The sequence below is a fragment of the Nomascus leucogenys genome, chromosome 12 (assembly GCF_006542625.1).
Source record: "Nomascus leucogenys isolate Asia chromosome 12, Asia_NLE_v1, whole genome shotgun sequence".
Classification (NCBI taxonomy): Eukaryota; Metazoa; Chordata; class Mammalia; order Primates; family Hylobatidae; genus Nomascus; species Nomascus leucogenys.
In genome coordinates this window covers 95,888,197-95,908,435 of record NC_044392.1, presented here as the reverse complement: position 1 = coordinate 95,908,435, position 20,239 = coordinate 95,888,197, and the positions used below count along the sequence as shown (strand labels likewise).

Here is a 20,239-nt window from a genome sequence, read left to right as displayed (position 1 = left end):
CTCCATGGTAGCAGTGGTTTGATGATTATGTTTTAATGGATGCAGTGTACGATAAAGTTAATTCATAGTTAAAGTTTGGTACTGATTTAAATTAAATCGTTTGAGAGGCCAGGCACAATGGCTCACACCTGTAATCCTAGCACTTTGGGAGGCTGAAGTGGGAAGATAGCTTGAGCCCAGGAGTTCAAGACTAGCCTGAGCAAAATAGGGAGACGCTATCTCTACAAAAGAAAAAATAGCTAGGCATGGTGGCACATGCCTGTAGTGCCAGCTATTTGGGAGGCTGAGTTGGGAGGATTGCTTGAGCCCCGGAGGCTGAGACTGCAGTGAGCCATAATCAAACCACTGCACTCTAGCCTGGGTGACAGAGCAAGACTGTCTCAAAAAAAAAAAAAAATTATTTGAGAATTGTAAACAATTAGCTGAACAAACTTGCTAAATAATCAGTTTGTTGCAGTCTTGGCTAAGAGCCTAATAGTTCAGTGAAACAGCTGCATATCCTCTCCTCCTGCCTTATCTCTTGGGCTACAGACATTTTTTTCTCTGTACTCCTTAAACTACTCTCTTTTTTTTTTTTAAACTACTCCTTTTTCTAATGAGCCAGTTAAGATGACGTCTCAGACCACATATAAGAAAAGAGTATGAGAAGAGACATTTCAGAAAAGATAAAAGTGAAAATCACGTAGATTCCTCATTTCCAAGTGTTGCTTTTACAATTAAACATTGTGAAAGTATATGTCAGCTGAGCATGTGTAAATCCATTCCTGCTACCTTAAGTGTAAAGTATTATTTTGAAAAAAATTCTCATATCATTTATACAGATGAACAATGTAATACTATTTTATAAGTAAAATAGAGTTCACCTGTTAAGACTTTATTTACCCTAAATGTGCATGTGAGAGGTATGTATGTGTGGTATACTTGGGCTGAGATTCACAGGCTGAGATTTCTGAAAAATTGGATTATAGCACTGCTGACTAGAAGAAACCACTAGATATGCACTGTCCAACACAGTAGCCACTAGCCACATGAGGCTCTTAAGCTACTGAAATGTACCTATCTGAATTGAGGTCAAAGTGTAAAATACATGCTGTATTTCAAATATTTAGTACAAAAAATAATGTAAAGTATTTCATTGATAATTTGTATTTTGATTATATGCTGCAATGATAATATTTTGGATTTACTAGGTTAAATAAAATACATTATTAAAATTAATTTCACGTTTCTTTTTACTTTAGAAAATACGGTTTCTGGAAATGTGGCTTGCATTTGTAGCTTGCTTTATATTTCTGTTGGACAGCACTGGTCTAAATAGTGTGATCTTTCAACACAAGCAAAGTGTTATAATGAAATATTAGTTTATCAAGACCCATTTAAAATGATGTAGAAACTCTAGCACTTTTTTAAATTTTTTGGCTAATACAGTGTTTTTGGTTTTGTGTTTTGGTTTTGAGACAGTCTTGCTCTGTTGCCCAGGCTTGAAGTGCAGGCATCGTGATCATGGCTCATTGCAGCCTCATCTCCCTGGGCTCAAGTGATCCTCCTGCCTCAGCCTCCCAAGTAGCTAGGACTACAGATGCATGCCACCACATCTGGCTAATCTGTTTTATTTTTTGTAGATACGAGGTCTCACTATGTTGCTCAGCTGGTCTTGAACTCCTAGACTCAAGTGATCCTTTTGCCTTGGCTCCCTAAGGTACTGGGATTACAGGTGTTAGCTATCACCCTGGGCCTAACTCAGTGTTTCAAATCAGTGTAAAGAACACTTTATTTTAAATTAGCCGGGTGTGGTGGCACGTGCCTGTAGTCCCAGCTACTTGGGAGACTGAAATAGGAGAATCATTTGAACCCAGGAGGCGGAGGTTACAGTGAGCCCGGACTGTGCCATTGCACTCCAGCCTGGGCAACAGAGTGAGATTCTGTCTCAAAAAACAAAACAAAACAAAAAAAACTCTTTATTTTAAATTATTTCAAAATGCCAGGAAAGTATATTAGCTCACTTTACATTCACTAGTCATTAGCAAGCTTTCAAGGACTTACTGTAAAAGAGGGTAACAAAGAAGGGCTAGTTGTTGCTTGAATATTTTATTCATCCCAGTTAGAATAAGTTCTATACTCCCCAAAAAAGGAAATGATATATATATTTTTTGGATACAGGGTCTTACTCTGTCACTCAGGTTTGAATACAGTGGCATGCTGACGTCTCACCTGCAGCCTTGACCACCTGGACCCCAGCCATCCCCCTGCCTGAGCCTCCTGAGTATCTGGGACTACAGGCACATGCCACCATGCCTGGCTAATTTGTAAATTTTTTGTAGGGATGGAATTCTCACTTCATTGCCCAAGCTAGTCTCAAACTCCTGGGCTCAAGTGATCCTCTCACCTCGTGCTTCTAAAGTGCTGGGATTACAGGTGTGAGCTACTGCACCTGGCTGATTTATTTTTTTAAGTATAAAATATGTCTGATCCCTGGGTGTCTCCAAATCTAGTAATTTCTATACATTTAAAGCAATTTTATTTTCTTATTTTTTGAAAGGCATGTACTTTTTAATTTTTTAAACTTAATTTAAAATCTTGTTTTAAAGACCACTAGACAAAAAAATTAAATGTATATATTATAGTGCTTCATTCAGGGAAAGTATAAAACCAAGCCATGACACAGTATCAATATTTGAAAGCTTGGGGAATTACTAATATTACTGTAGAGATAAAATGGAAATTTTGATGATACAGACAATAGTACACAGAGAATTATGACTAAAATTGTTCTTCCAACCATTTTAAGTTAATTTGCCATCTTATGTTGGTGCTCTTGGAGGCTTACAAATTATTATTATTTGAGACAGGATCTCCCTCTGTCACCCGGGTGAACTGTGATCATGGCTCACTGCAACCTTGATCTCCTGGGCTCAAGTGATGCTCCTGCCTCAGCCTCTAGAGTAGCCGGAACCACAGGCGTGAGCCACAGCGCCTGGCCAGGAAGCTTACAAATTATTAATGAAACTTTGTTAAGAACCCTTTACTGACAACCAGAAAAGTAATTTCACTGGTTTGGAAATAAATGGACACTTAAGAAATGAAGCAACCTCTTCAAGTAATTTTTTTTCAAAGACCAAACTATTGAATTAGTGCTTTTTGAAGAGCATGAAAGAGCAGTCATCAAGTGTGACATTAAAAACTTTCAGCTGGGTGCAGTTGCTCACGCCTGTAATCCCAACACTGGGAGGTTGAGATGGGAGGATTGCTTGAGCCCAGGAGTTTGAGACCAGCCTGGCAAACATAGTGAGAACCTGTCTCTACAAAAAAAAAAAAAAAAAAAAAAAAAATTCTATCTATCTATCTATCTATCTATCTATCTATCTATCTATCTATCTATCTATCTATCTATATTTTAGCAAGATGTGGTGGTGGTGTGAGCCTGTAATACCAGTTACTTGGGAGGCTGAGCCCAGGAGAGATCATGGCTGCAGCAATCTGTGTCAGTGCCACTGCACTGCAGCCTCGGTGACAGTAAAACCCTGTCTCCATAAAAAAAACTTTGAACAATCTGACCGTAACTTATTTTCTGCCAGCTTCCTAGGGCAAGCCTTCCTAATTTGCATGCATTAATCTCACCAGTGTTTTTGCTGTATCAAATAGATTTTATGCTCTTTTGCTTCTTGGCTTTGTGTTCCTGATCCAAATTGCAAATTCTCCCTTTCTCTTTCAAAATTTATCAGTCTTTCATGACTTTGCTCACATTTTTCTGTTCTGAAGTCTTTCCTATCCCCACCACTCCAGCCCAAGTTGAGGATAATAATTAACTTTTTTTTTCTTCTTTTTGAGACAGAGTCTCCCTCTGTAACCCAGTTTGGAGTATAGTGGTGTGATCTTGGCCCACTGCAACCTCCACCTCCCAGGCCCAAATGATCCTTTCACCTCAGCCTCCTGAGTAGCTAGGACCACAGGTGCGCGCCACCACACCCAGCTAATTTTTGTATTTTTTGTAGAGATGGGGTTTTACCATGTTGGCTGGTCTTGAACTCCTGGCCTCAAGTGATCTGCAGTCCTTAGCTTCCGAAAGTGCTGGGATTACAGGCGTGAGCCACCGCACCGGCCTCTGTTTTACTATCTTTAAAGCTCTTAAAACGATCTCATTTCGTTACTAACTTTTTATTGTTTGTCTTCCCCCCTCTAAAATATGAGTTGAATAAGAGCAAGGATAATGTCTATCTAGTTAACAGCACCTAAAATAGTGTGTGACACAAAATAAACACTCCATAAATATTTGCTGAGTGATTGAAATACTTCGTGTAAAATGTGCACTATGATAACCACCTTTTTAAACAGTTTGTGTACCCATCAAATACTATAAAATGGACAGTCAGATACTATTGACAAATTCCAAATATAATGAATCCAACCTACTGTCATTGCCTAAAAAAGGACATTTACAGGTAAGGGGCATGGGGAAGTAGGATTTCTAAAACAATTTAAGCTTAAATGGATAGGGCTTAATGTCTTAAAGACACTTGCCTTAAGTTTATGTCTTTCAGCTTGTAACATAGATAAGGTAAGAAGCGAATCTCTTTAAAATTTCTCAGCTGAGCGCGGTGGCTCAGACCTGTAATCTCAGCACTGTGGGACACCAAAGTGGGTGGATCGCTTGAGCCCAGGAGTTCTAGACCAGCCTGGGCAACATGGTGAAACCTCGTCTGTACTAAAAATAGAAAAATTAGCCAGGCCTGGTGGCATGCCTGTAGTCCTAGCTACTCAGGGGGCTGAGGTGGGAAAATCGCTTGAGCTCAGGAGGTCGAGGCTGCAGTGAGCTGAGATTGTGAGATCAAGAACACAAAGTCAGCCTGGGCAACAGAGTGAGACCCTGTCTCTAAATAAATAAATAAATAGATTTTATGGGTCTGTATCTTGGCAACACACACACACAATAAATAAATAAAAATTTCCCTATTTTCCCCCTAAAGACAAAGTTGCATTTGTAGCCATCACAAAATTAATAGGTATTGTAATTATTATGCTCTGGAACCTTTTCACAGGAATGAGAATTGGGGGTCTGAGTTCCAAACTTACATCAAGCATTTGCTCTACAGCAATCTATGGTAATGATACCTCTTAGTGCTTACTGCTTTTTTAGGAAAGTATAATGTGTAGTGGTAAGATATAGTCCATTATTAAAAGGCCAATAATTTGATTTTATATAACTATTTAGATATTATCTTAAAAACAGGTGAAACATTAGGATAGACAAAGCCCAGTACCCTCTAGTTTTATGTAAATATTGGAACAGTGTATGTTTAAGTATTGTCAAGAATATCTTAGCTCATTATTAGACTATAGCTATAGAAAAGCTCTTTGAAATCACGAGTATCAGAAGTATGTGAGAAAGCATATGGAAGTATTTTATAAACTGTAAAGTATTATATAAATGTTATTACAGGGAAGGCATAGAACAGGTTTTTTTTTTTTTTTTTAAACACTGAGAAGATAGTAAAATTCAGAGATAAAGGTCTGAAAAGGGAACTTGGCAAGAGGCAAGATATTGGGGGATGCCAGACTCCTTTGGGGGTGAATCTGGTAGTTAATGCTTTATGCCAAGTAAAACTTCCTGAGTCAAAGGAGACTATTGGTCAATAGACATCCAAGTGGTAGCAAAATAGTTTATATAGCTTAAAATACTGAAAATAATGTATATGTAGGTGTCATATAAATTGTAGTGCTGTCACATGTATTATCTGACACTTACACTAATCTTTGTGAGTTAGGTATTCAGAGAATTTAAATGATTTATCTAAGTTACTCACCTGTTAAGTGGGAGAACTGAGATTAGAAACCAAGTATTCAGATTTTTTTTTTTTTTTTTTTTTTTTTTTTGAGATGGAGTCTCGCTCTGTCGCCCAGGCTGGAGTGCAGTGGCGCGATCTTGGCTCACTGCAAGCTCCGCCTCCCGGGTTCACACCATTCTCCTGCCTCAGCCTCTCCGAGTAGCTGGGACTACAGGTGCCCGCCACCACGCCCGGCTAATTTTTGTATTTTTAGTAGAGACGGGGTTTCACTGTGGTCTCGATCTCCTGACCTCGTGATCCTCCTGCCTCGGCCTCCCAAAGTGCTGGGATTACAAGCGTGAGCCACCGTGCCCGGCCTAAGTATTCAGATTTTTAAGTCTTTATTCTTTTGTGCTAGCCCTCTAAGAGGAATTGTGTCTTTATTCTTTTGTGCTAGCCCTCTAAGAGGAATTGATAAATAACGGTTTCCCCGAGATAATTTTCAAGTAATTTGGTACGACTGAGATATGTGAGGCATCGACAGATATTAAGGCTGGACAGATCTTCTGATTCCAAAATCAAAGATATATACTTTAAGAATATAAATATTGGAATTGAAATACAATGAATGCTACCTATGGGAAGTTTTAATGATTTTAAATTTTAACAAAATCAACATGAATGAGTAGCAAATATTAACAGGAATATTTAGAAATACCAGTTGGACAGCTGTGTGAGTGTGTGTGCATGTATGCTTATAAATAACATTTTGTTATACATATGGTATAGTAATTTTCCTGGAAAAAAATTTTTCAAGTTCATATGAGATCATCATCATGATAAGAGTAGCTAACACTTTGGTAGTCCTCACTACGTGCCAGTCACATTTAAGTATCACACATTGATCGCATTTAATCCTCACAACAGTCCTAAATTGGTATTAATGTTACCAGCTTAACAGTTAACAGAGTTAACTCTGTTTGACAGATGAGGAAGCTGAGGTCAGAGAGATTTAAGTCCAAGGTCTTACAGCTATAGTAGTGTTACCAGGATTCTAACCAGGCACTCCAGCTCCAAAATCTGTGCTTTTAACCACTATATTATGAATATTCCCTGGGTGTCACCTCGGCAAATGTAATCACTTTTACATACTCTGAGGTTATATATTCAAATATCTAAAGCACTGTTAACAGAGTTTAAAAGAGCCTCAGTTTATTTGCTTATTCTTGGACAGGAAGTATTGGGGAATGGAGGTCATAATTTTCTAATATGAATCACTAAGAAATTTCATGGCTGGGCGTGGTGGCTCATGCCTGTAATCCCAGCACTATAGGAGGCCGAGGCAGGTGAATCACGAGGTCAAGAGTTCAAGACCAGCCTGGCCAAGATGGCAAAACCTCGTCTCTACTAAAAATACAAAAAAATTAGCTGGGCGTGGTGGCACGCACCTGTAATCCCAGCTATTCGGGAGGCTGAAGCAGAGATTTCTTAAAACCCGGGAGGCAGAGGTTGCAGTGAGCCGAGATTGTGCCACTGCACTCCATTCTGGTCCAGCCTGGGCGATAGAGTGAGACCCTGTCTCAAAAAGAAAGAAAGAAAGAAAAGAAAGAAAGAAGGAAGGAAGGAAGGAAGCAAGGAAGGAAGGAAGGAAGGACGGAAAGGAAGAAAAAAGAAAGAAAGAAAAGAAAGAAAGAAATTTCAGGGTCCAAGCACCCTGGTTTATGCCTGTAATCCCAGGATCTTGGGAGGTCAAGGCAGGAGCATTGTTTGAGCTCAGGAGTTGGAGACTAGTCTGGGCAACATAGTGAGACCTGGTCTCTATAGAAAATTAAAATAAGCCAGATGTTGCATTGGCCTGTAGTCCCAACTACTCGAGAGGCTGAGGCAGCAGGATCACTTGAGCCTAGGAGTTCAAGGGTGCAGTGAGCTATGACTGTGCCACTTCACTGCAGCCTGGGTGATAGAGCAAGCACCATCTCAAAAAAGAAAAAAAAAAAAAGAAATTTTAGGACTAAATGTGACCTATTTAAGAATTAAATATTGCCAGGAAAAGTTTTTCACAGGTGCATTGGTAAAATATGAGAAGTCATTTGTCCTCCAGCATTTAAGTGATGATCTGAATTTTGATGTAATTTATTCTGAGACTCATGGCATTTTATCTTCTTCTGTACTATTTTATTATAAACTGAGAAATGATTTGTTGAGTTGGAAAAAGAAAACTTGTTTTTTATTATATATGAATAAAGTCAAAGTAGAAGATGAAGATGACATCAACTGAATAACAAATTATACTTTGTTTTTTGTGGTTAAAATGCTATCTTAATTTCCATTTTTTAAAAAAATTAGTTTTTAGTAGAGATAAGGTCTCATTATGTTGCCCAGGCTGGTCTTGAACTCCTGAGCTCAAGTGATCTTCCTGCCTTGGCCTCCCAATGTGCTGGGATTACAGGCATGAGCCACCTCACCTGACTGTAGTTTTCTTTCAATAAAGGGAAGAGAATTGTGTTTTCATGAAATAATCTTACCAATGTTTGAGTAGTAAAGTAAAAATTTAAAAATGCAAGTGCTAATTTTTATATCTTTGTTAAAAATGCAGCATTCTTTAGTTTTAAGGGAAAAAATGTATGTCAGTTACTAACTCAAGCTAGTTTTTGTTCTCTTCAAACTTTCCGTCACACATACATGTAACCTATAACATCAAATAAGCAGGCATTTATGTGATTTCTAAATATTTCAGATAGAATAGTTCTATGTTTTTTTTGTTTTATTTTAACCTTTAAAATAAATAAGCTTTTACTTATTTTACTTTTATTAAATAAGCTTTGATCTCAGCTCTTTTCTGTTCCATTTCCCCTACAGGCTACCACTACTCTCCCTTTTACATACTCTTCCTGTTTTTGTCATAATTATTAGGAGGAATGACAATCCCACCCCCCGCCCCAAAATTGCCGCATTCATATCATACAAACTTGGATGACCAAGATTTAATGTAAAGTGATTGTATTGTATAACGGATTTTCAACTCCTAAGTAGTAGAGAAGACATTTCAGTCTGAAAAAGTGAATATAAGGGTAAAATATCTCCAAAGTACTATGTACTTTTAATGATGATCATCTTGATGTTTTACCCTATTTCATCTATTTGCAATGGGTATATTTGTAAATATAATTATTGTCTTTAAATTATTTTCTAAGGATAAATTTCCAGGTGTGGTATTTATAGAGCTATTAAAATAATATTTAGTGGCTTTTACTATTGCCAAATGTTTGAATTATTTACAAAGCTTTACAAAGGTATAAGTGTGCAAGTATCTGCTCATTTTACCAAAAGCTAGCCAGATTGTTGTATTAATAGTCGTAAATCACAATTATATTTGCTTACTTATTAACTTGAAATGTCAAAGTTGAGGTGAATTCTTGCTTTTCAACTTTACTATTATGATTCTTATGTGTGTGTGATATTTAAAGAAATGTGAAAATCCCTTTTCACCCTTTTCAGTGTCTAGGGAGCCAGATTTCTTTCCGTCTGTTAATATATAATTTCTCACAAATATGAAAGACCTGGTCTTCAGGTTCTCTAAAATAATTACTGTGTCAAGTTTTGATAATATTCCTAGCTCTCTGAAAATGATTGAATCAACTAAGTATCTATTTTTTTTTTCTGCAAACACTACCCACCAGAACAATTTCCGGTTGTTAAACAGTAAAGTCACCATTCCTTTGGTAATGAATATTTAAAGGAACTCCCTTGGAAATGAATTTTGTAATAGGTGATTTTTTTTATTATGTTTTTACTCTATGTGATACTGATCCTTGCACTGGATTTCAGTTTGGCAATATGCTTTTTAAAACTGGGAGTCTTAAGGTGACTTTGGATATTAGCATTTTTCACCAAGTTTTTTGGATTTGAAAGTACCTTTTGACATTGAGTATTTCCTGGTGAGGCTAAAAAAATTGATAAATAGCTGACAAACCTCTGTAACCTACAGGTAGGTAGATCAATGTTATACATTTCTAATGTCATGGTGTTTTTAAAGTAGAGAATTTTGAAGAGTAGAAAATCATAGCTGTCAAAATGCACAAAGATGAACATTCAGAAAGAATTGCTGAATCATCATTGCTTGGCATATAGAGTAGGCGTTCTCATTTCTTTAAAGGTTAACACATGATTATTACCCTTTATTATATTCTAAACATATATGTACATTTTCCTTTCCTCATAAAGGTTTTTTAACATTTTATTTGGACCATGTGCAATTCTTTTGACATTTTCTTATTTACCTCTCTAATAGAAATGGGAACATTTTTTAAAAGATGAGAAAACCATACAGGAGAAAAGATGAGTTATATACATAGAAAATGTCTCATAAATACCCAAAATATGTTATACTTTCAAAAGCAGGCATCAAAAGGGTATATAAATGCTATGATCTAACTTTGTTAACAAAAAATTATAAAACTACAGCAAATAACCATGAATATTTATAGAAAACAGGATTAGAAGTAAATACAGTAATATTTAACAGGGATTACCTAAAATAGTATTATAGGGAGATTTTTTAAAACTTTTTTCTGTGTTTTCCAAAATCTCCAACAATGAATATATAATTAGGGAAATGTGTTTTTGAAAGAAAAAATATTTCTCATATTACTGCCCCTTAAGTGGCATATCCAAATTTTACATTGATCCAGTTGCACTTAAGTCTTGTAAGGAACATGAGTATGTACTGTCTGTAACCTGATACTTTGTTCTAGCTTTCCTGCAGCACCAAAGTTCTTTAAATAGGGACCCTGTGGGGCGGCTGCGGGGGACGGGGGTTGAGGGGTGGCAGGGACCTAATTCAGTTTTAGTTTAGTTGAAGTAACTAAGTTCAGATACTAAAATTTCAAAAATAAATATTTGTTTGCCAGAACTATGAACTCATGTATACTAGAAATAACTAGTTAGCTAAAATTATGTTTAAATCCTTTACTTATTTTAAAATAATGCATTTGAATTTTATTATACTCTATTAACAGTGTGAAACTAGTACACAAACTTTCTGGTATTTCTGATTGATAGACCCCAGGAATTTTGAAGACGATGTAAATTACTTGAAAATCCTATTTTAAATAACTCACATTTTAGTATTATATACTTAAACAGACAAATAGCTTAAAATTAAAAAATACTTAGAGTTGTCGTTCCTTTTAGCTGTATATTAATTTTAACTTCTTTTAACATAGCGTGTTTAATGACTGTAATGATTTTTCACCTAGTATGGAGTACATAAATATATAGTTGTGACATTCTTTGTTGAAATATTGGCATGTTAACCCATTTGTCCTGTTTAATTAGGAAATAAAGATGGTAGAGCCAGTTGGAAAATGAATAGTTAATCGTGGAGGAGGAGAAAACATAGCTCAGTACTTTGACTAGAGGCAGCTGGGAAAGTGACGTCCTGTAGCATTTGCTGTTCTAGAAAGTACAGAGACACGTAGTGAAAATGGGAGGATCTAGAAGGAGGCTGTCTCCTGTGTAGTGTATATTTATCTGTAAGTGAGCCGTTGGGGAAGGATTGAATACAGAGACACTGTCTGCTTGCTGCCCTAAGACAGCTAGCTGAATTGCTGATTAACTTTTAAAATACCCAGCTTGGTTTATTTTTCTTAAATCTGTTGCTAAGACTGGGGACGCTGTTTTCTTTTACAAAGGGAAATCTAAGTTAATTTCAAGGCATTCGAAATGGGGAAAGACTATTATTGCATTTTGGGAATTGAGAAAGGAGCTTCAGATGAAGATATTAAAAAGGCTTACCGAAAACAAGCCCTCAAATTTCATCCGGACAAGAACAAATCTCCTCAGGCAGAGGAAAAATTTAAAGAGGTCGCAGAAGCTTATGAAGTATTGAGTGATCCTAAAAAGAGAGAAATATATGATCAGTTTGGGGAGGAAGGTAAGTATTCTCTGTATATCTTTCTGTCTCTTCAGCTCTGTCTCTTTTTCTCTTTCTCTCTCTCTCCCAGCCTTTTTCCCTTCTCTCTCAGCTTGTGGTTATCCTTAAATTGGATTCTCAGTCGTATCAAAAGTAGAAGGACAAATAATGGATAATAACAAGGTTTCACCTCTGATCACATGAATGAGTATTGCAGAGCTATGAATGAAATGTCCTTGTTTGCCTTTTTTATTTTAGCATTTTGTATTATACATATTTTATCATTAGACTTACAATGTTAACAATGTATATTTTAAAATAAACCTTGAATTCCCATACCTATTAGTAAATTGTGTCAAAAGTCTTATGCAACCTGTTTTGTTTTCTAATGAATTTTCTGCCAGAACCAATAAAGAGTCTTTAGTCATTTAAAACCTTAAGATTGGCATTTCAGGTTCTGAGTAGTTTATACCTTATTCACAAAAACAAAAAGTAGTTTTTTGCCTTTCTTATAGCAAGGCTAGTTTAGACTGAACAAGACAGAGTTGTGACTCTCAGAAGCAGAAGGCGCAGGCATTTAGCTTCTAGTTGTTTTTGGCATTCTGCCTGGAGAGGAAAGAATTTTCCTGATGTCATAAAATACCAGAACAAGTTTTTAGCTTAATTGTAAACAATAATTGTGTGCCAAGAAAATGAAATCTCAGAAATACAATTTTTGACCTAAAATGGCCACCTAGTTAGAATAATTACTGATTTACTTTTAGGTAACATTATTTCTTTAGAAATTTTACTATCTAGGTATAGAGAAAAACATGACAACTTCCCTTTCCTCTCCCTGCCATACTTTTGTTTTTTGCATTGTGAGATCAAAAACTAGTGAGCACAGCATTTTAAATCAGGTTTGTCCATCACTTCCATATAAATGGGGCTATGAAGTAAGACTATTTTAAATTGCTAATTGATAACACAAAAAACTTTAACTTGTGCTGGTTTGGGGATTTTCAACTTTTAACATCAGGACTAAGTTATTTTATTATTAGTTTTTCTCCCAAAATACTGGCTTTCAGATCACTGTAGCTGTGAAAACTTTTTTGTTATCCCTTTGATTCCTTTATTACAACTAACATCAAATTTTCCTAATTAGAAATATATCCTTAAAATATAGACAAGCAGTGACTGCTTATTTTGAATGAAACAAATTAAATGTAGACAAGCAGGGTGATTGTATATAGAGGGTTTTTTCCTTCTTGTTTTGTTTAGCTTTTTTGGTCTATGAGTTGCCCAAAATTGAAGTTTATGTTGCTGGTTTTGGTGTGGTGAGGACTTACTTACAGTGTCAGGTTCTTACAAAGTAAATATTGAAAAAGGCAAATACTGGGCAGTTCAATCCTGCATGATACCTATGGCCATATTACCCAAAATATCATGACTTGGTTTATCTCAAAAGCTAAGCAGGATTCCGAGATGCTACCAATAATGTATTACTATTTCTAAAGGAGTTATTTTGTAATTTTGTAAAGAAATTCACAAACATGGAATGACACTGTGAATTCCTGTGAAAAAGCAGATATCCACTGCTTTGTATTTAAAATATTTTGCAACAGTTCACTGATAGCTCAAGTCTGTGGCTAAGCCATTGGATTCAGGGTTTAGTAAGGATATTTGTCTTCAGAATTTTCAAGTCACCAAATGATACATTTTTCTTGATTTAACATTACCTCTTAATAGTGCTTTTCTAGAGGGATTTTTCTCATTTAATTTTTATTGGTCATTACACAGTGAGTGAATTTTTTAAAAACTAAATCACCCTGAATCTGTATACCCTGGATTTTTTTTTACTTACATAATTGATATAAGTGATAGGAGGAAAGAGTGAGGAGAGAATACCTTTTTTAAAACATAGAAATATATTATGCAGAAGTACCATTCTCTAGTTATAGGTTACTTGAAAATACAATTGAATGGGCCAGGCGCCGTGGCTCACGCCTGTAATTCCAACACTTTGGGAGGCCGAGACAGGCGATCACCTGAGGTCAGGAGTTCGAGACCAGCCTGGCCAACATGGTGAAACCCTGTCTCTACTAAAAATACAAAAATTAGCTAGGTGCGGTGGCAGACACCTGTAATCCCAACTACTTGGGAGGGTGAGGCAACAGAATCACTTGAACCCAAGAGGCAGAGGTTGCAGTGAGCCGAGATTGAGCCATTGCACTTCAGCCTGGGCAACAGAGCGAGACCTCATCTCAAAAAAAAAAAAAAGGAAAAAAAGAAAATACAATTGAATGAAAGTTATTTGAATTATTTTTTAGAATTATTCTTCCTTCACAGGAAAGTATTATATTTATTTGCCGTTTATTCAGAATATCTCATTCTATTAAAAAATCCCATTTAGATACACTGTGAAAGTAGGGGAAAACATTTTTTCTCTTTGCCTTTTATTTATCTCCAGACGTGGTTCCATAGGTTTCTCCAGTAGTAACAAAACACTGAACTTTAGGACTATGGAAACACTATTAATTTACCTGGTATCCTTCTTCCCGCTCCCCCTGAGTTATTACAGTCTTGGGACTTAGAGCTGGGATGGTGGGAATAAGGAACCATAAACTGAAAAGTATAAAAGTTGCATATGCTAAATTTATGTATTCAGGAGTGAAAGAACTAGTAATCCAGAACACAGTATATTTGTGTTCTGAATATTCACAATTTAAAATGCTTTGTTTTAAAAACAGTTGGCTAGCTGGGTGAGGTGGCATATGCCCGTAGTCTCAGCTAATAAGGAGGCTGAGGCTGAAGGATTGCTTGAGCCCAAGAGTTTGAGTCTAGCCTTTCCAACATAGCAAGACCCTACCTCTAGAAAAAACAAAGGAAAGAAAAAAAAATACAGATAACTCAAATTTACTTTTAGGAATCTATAAAAGGGAAACAAAAACATGTCCACACAAAGACATGTGCCTGAATGCTTATAGCAGCATTATTTATAATAGCCCCAAACTGGAAACAATCTGAAAGCACCATAAATTGGTGAATTAAACAAAATGTGCTATATACATTCAATGAGGAACTATTTAGCAATAAAAGGACCAATTTGTGAAACATGCTACACCATGGATGAACCTCAGAAACTATGCTAAATGAAAGAAGCCAGATGTAAAAGACTATGTATTGTATAATTTTATTTATGTGAAATGTCTGGAAAAGGTCAGTGTATAGAAAAAGAAAGCAGATCTTTCTTGCCTAGGACTTGAGGTGGGAGTGGGGATTAGCTACAAATAAGAAGTAGAGAATTCTTTGGAATGATGGAAATGTTCTATAACTGGATTGTGATGATGGTTATACAACTCTATCAATTTACTATAATCAATTGAATTGTATTTGTACAATAGGTTAATTTTATGTATGTAATAAATCTTTTTAAAAATAAAATTTATCTATAGTTGAATCATTTGAAAACAAAAACCACAGAACTACAGAAATTTAAAATTGGATTCTGAACCACTCTCTAAAGTTTTAGGTTTAGTCTTGAATAGTTTAGTAGATGTCAACAAAAATTTGTGTTAAGAGATTTAAAAGAAAAGATTTTCAATAACACATCCTCATTTATTCCAGTTCTCTAATTTTTCTTTTTTATGCTTTCCTTATTTTGTTATTGCTTATGATTTATTCAGTAACTTCAAATATTAAAAGGTAGTGTTTAAATGATAAAACTTGTATTTATTAATCTTTATACTAGTTCTCTTCTGTTCTTTAACTTACATATTTGGCTAGCTGGATTTTTTTAAATTCACTATGTGTTCTAAAAACACGTAAGTAAATTTGATTTTCGTGAATTAAAACTGTTTAAAAGATCTCAGAATCTCATTATTTGATAACTGGAGTCTTGCTATAAATCTAGATTTTTACATATTAGATCTCCTTGGATGGAGTAAGAGTTATTAAAGTATTATCATGTTTTTTTCTTTGCAATCTGAATTTTTCTCCAGTGTTTCTTCTTTTGGAAACTTTTAGTCAACCTTAACTAATTAGTGGGAATCATTGTCATAGATAGTATTCCAAACACATATTTGGTTTGGGACTGCAAACTGGTTGACTGGTTAGTTGTAAAATAATAGCAGTCTTGCTAAATCATAGGCAAATGTTGCTTCTCTAGTGCATTTTTTGATCACACAAAGTGATGATGGTGTCTAGAAAACATTTTGAATAGCAGAGGGAATCCAATTGGTTATTAAACATTTCCATTAGCTTTCAAAATGTACATGATTAAGAACTGACCATATAGTTAATGTGACATTACTTATAATTTTATGTGCTAGACAATGCAAGTGATACTTGCATAATAATGTATATTATAGTGGCATGAATTTTGGTAGGATTTTTTTCTTTTTTTTGTTGTTTTTGAGACAGAATCAGTCTCCTGAGTAGCTGGGATTACAGGCGGGCACCACCACGCCTGGCTAATTTTTGTATTTTTAGTAGAGATGAGATTTCACCATGTTGGTTAGGCTGATCTCGAACTCCTGACCTCATGCTCCACCCACCTTGGCCTCCCAAAGTTCTGGGATTACAGGCGTGAGCCACTGTGCCCAGCCTAGGATTTTTTTCATTCATTAGAGTAGCTTCATTCTTTGTCTGAGCTGCATAGTTGACTGTTTAATAGTGTCTAGGAAAACCTAAAAGCTGCATTGGAGTCTTTTTATCAGCTTTGATAAGTTACATCGGACTTTGTATGAATCTTCTCAGGGACTTTGTAATTCTGACCGAATTACCCTTTTTGGCAGAGGAGGAAGAGGTTTTCCAGAAAGCCAAACCCATGATGTAATAAATTAAAACGTTATTCTTTCTTTTCATGAATTCATTATGGGTGCAAGTATTTAAATTTTGTCTTATAAGAGGCTAGATTGGGCAGGCTGATTTACCCAGTTTACTTAACTCAGTTAAATAATTATACTCCCTTAAGTGTATGGGATGAAGGATAAAATGATTTAAATAATTTAAGCATTGGTTGAGTTACTTTGGTCATGACCTTCAGCTACATATTATTCTATCATTAAAAAAAATCTGCCATTAGCTTTTTAACATTTGGAGTTATAATTATACTACTAAAATTTATAAAAGGGAAATTTGGATGAGCTGGGTACGAAAAGATCTTGTCCTGCTTATACTTGTCATTCAGTTTCTACAAGGAATTTCCCTAACTGCTATTTGCATATATTGTTCAATACATATTTTGGCAATTTTCAGATTATTAGGTCTCTCTTGATCTCTCCAGATTTCTATTCATGGATGAAGGTAAAAATTTAGATATCACTTGAGACCCTGTTAGATGAAATAGAGTAGATATATACCTTTTAATGGAAGAAGCCAAATGTAGAATAAGACATAAGCAAAACTAAGTTTCTTTAAAGTATGTTGTGTGTTAGTGGCATTTTAAATTGTTAAATCTCTCATATATGTATATGTGTGATTATATTTTACATTGTTTTTGCGTCTGCATTTTTCTCTGTACCGATACTCAAGACAGCTTTTTTAGTTTTGATTTAGAAGGACTTTAGGAATTAGTTCATTCCCTTCATTCACTAAGCATGATGAATACCTACCATTTTCAGCTCTGTATGCATGAGCAATGCAAAATAAATATATTTCCTGCCTTCAAATCACTCACTGTTTGGAGATATTAGAATCTTCTAGCTTAATCTGTTGGATTTTTCATAGTTTTATGATTTTTAGATTCTTTTCCTGCTTGTTTCTTGATCAGTATTGACCCCTTAAAAGATCACCATACTGTTGTTTTTTGGGTTTTAGTAGAACATTTCTTTCACACATAGTGGAAAATGTTGTTTCAAATATAATCTTTTGTGGGTTAAATATTACTTAGTGGAACCCTTAAGCAAAGGGTCAAAAACTCACTATATTGTTGCCTGAGGTGGACTGTTAACAAGAGACAGAAATAACCCATATAGAGGCCTTACGTGTCAAAGTTTACAGCTCTTGATTTCAGTCTTCTTCTTATAAGCATTGAAATTAATGCTAAGATGTGGTATGCCTAAACAAATTTGGTATCTAGAGTAGGAATGACAATTTTAGTGTCTAAAAAACCATTTTTCATAGAGTGTCCTCATTATTAGAATTTTTTTCACTCTCTGCCACAGAGTTCTATTTTAATTTTTTTTTTTTTTTTGAGATGGAGTTTTGCTCCTGTTGCCCAGGCCAGAGTGCAATGGTGCAGTCTTGGCTCACTGTAACCTCTGCCTCCCAGGTTCAAGCGATTCTCCTGCCTCAGCCTCCCAAGTAGCTGGGATTATAGGCATGTGCCACCATGCCCAGCTAGTTTTGTATTTATAGTAGAGATGGGGTTTCACCATGTAGACCAGGCTGGTCTCGAACTCCTGACCTCAAGTGATTCACCTGACTCGGCCTCCCAAAGTGCTGGGATTACAGGTGTGAGCCACTGCACCTGGCCCTATTTTAATTCTTAAACAGTAAAAGATGATCTGAAATAAAACTAGTTAGAATGAATATGGTATTTTTATTACATTATATTTTTACATATTTCTAATTTATATATAAACAGTATGAATATGGTTTTTTATATTTTACTATATATTTTATTAATATATTTTTAAATGTTATATATATTGTTTGATTGTATTAAAAATTAAAGATTTAAGTTCTGCACTTTGTGTTGATTACTGAAGACCTTCCAACTGACATCTTTTAAAAACTTATATATTTATAAGTAGATACTTATATAATTTATATACTTCAGCATGCCAGATCAGTAGTTTATAAGATAAGGAGTTCCCAGTTTTATTTTCTTTTTCTTTTTTTCTTTTTTTTTTTTTTGAGACGGAGTCTCACACTGTTGCCCGGGCTGGTGTGCAGTGGTGTGATCTCAGCTCGCTGCAACTTCTGCCTCCCGGGTTCAAGTAATTCTCCTGCCTCAGCCTCCTGAGTAGCTAGTATTACAGGTGCCCACCACCACACCTGGCTAATTTTTTGTATTTTTAGTGGAGGCGGGGTTTCACTATGTTGGCCAGGCTGGTCTCGAACTCCTGACCTCATGATCTGCCTGCCTTAGCCTCCCAAAGTGTTGGGATTACAGGCATGAGCCTCTGCGCCTGGCCTTATTTTATTTTTCTTACTTACCTGTGGAACAAAGAATCAGGAATAAATATTAAAGATGCTGATTTGGCTGGAAGCAGTGGCTCACACTTGTAATTTCAGCACTTTGGGAGGCCAAGGCAGGCAGATCACCTGAGGTTGGGAGTTCGAGACCAGCCTGACCAACATGAAGAAACCTCGTCTCTACTAAAAATACAAAATTAGCTGGGCGTGGTGGCACATGCCTGTAATCCCAGCTACTTGGGAGGCTGAGGCAGGAGGCGGAGGTTGCAGTGAGCCAAGATTGCGCCATTGCACTCTAGCCTGGGCAAACAAGAGCGAAACTCTGTCTCAAAAACACAAACAAACAAACAAAAATGCTGATTTGGAGGAAGAATTTGAAAACTAACAATTTAACTTACGATGTAATCATCAAGAGTTTTATAGCTGTTCTGTATTTAGTTAAAGTGGCATTTCTGGCCAATATTAATACATTTTAATGTAAGTTAGCCAAAATTTATTAGCAATATAGTTTTTGAAAGTTTAACTTTTAAGAGTTGCAAACTTTTTTCTAATCATGCTTATCTCTTCAATTAGGGTTGAAAGGAGGAGCAGGAGGTACTGATGGACAAGGAGGTACCTTCCGGTACACCTTTCATGGTGATCCTCATGCTACATTTGCTGCATTTTTCGGAGGGTCCAACCCCTTTGAAATTTTCTTCGGAAGACGAATGGGTGGTGGTAGAGATTCTGAAGAAATGGAAATAGATGGTGATCCTTTTAGTGCCTTTGGTTTCAGCATGAATGGATATCCAAGAGACAGGAATTCTGTGGGGCCATCCCGCCTCAAACAAGATCCTCCAGTTATTCATGAACTTAGAGTATCACTTGAAGAGATATATAGTGGTTGTACCAAACGGATGAAGATTTCTCGAAAAAGGCTAAACGCTGATGGAAGGAGTTACAGATCTGAGGACAAAATTCTTACCATTGAGATTAAAAAAGGGTGGAAAGAAGGCACCAAAATTACTTTTCCAAGAGAAGGAGATGAAACACCAAATAGTATTCCAGCAGACATTGTTTTTATCATTAAAGACAAAGATCATCCAAAATTTAAAAGGGATGGATCAAATATAATTTATACTGCTAAAATTAGTTTACGAGAGGTAAGTTGGTAGGACCTAAAATCCTAAGACCAAATAATTATGTAGTTGATCATAGGGAGTGCATCTAGATAATAGCTAACATTTATTTAACGCCTGTTACACATTAAAAATAATTATTATAACAATCCTCTAAGATAGTACTAGTATTATACCTCTTTTATGGATGTGATTATATTTTCTAACTTTAGTTACTTACAATTAAAGTGTCAAGTGTTAACTGGATTATGTACTATGAGGCTGCTTTTACAAATGTGGTTTATGAGATCTGCATTGGTAATCTCAACACATTAGTCTTTGTA

At 35.8% G+C, this 20,239-nt stretch overlaps 1 protein-coding gene across 3 annotated transcripts in view; it reads left to right on the top strand.

Annotated features, from left to right (window-relative positions):
* DNAJB4 (DnaJ heat shock protein family (Hsp40) member B4) overlaps window positions 1-20,239 on the top strand; it is a 37,760-nt gene that overhangs the window by 13,694 nt on the left and 3,827 nt on the right. For 2 of the 3 annotated variants that reach the window (XM_030825150.1, XM_030825149.1), the window contains exon 2: window positions 19,372-19,940. In XM_030825150.1, the coding sequence (XP_030681010.1) occupies window positions 19,506-19,940 (435 nt within the window). In that variant the 5' untranslated portion in view covers window positions 19,372-19,505. Of the gene's footprint in view, window positions 1-11,455; window positions 11,698-19,371; window positions 19,941-20,239 lie in introns of all 3 variants that reach the window. The other variant, XM_030825148.1, reaches the window with a different exon arrangement.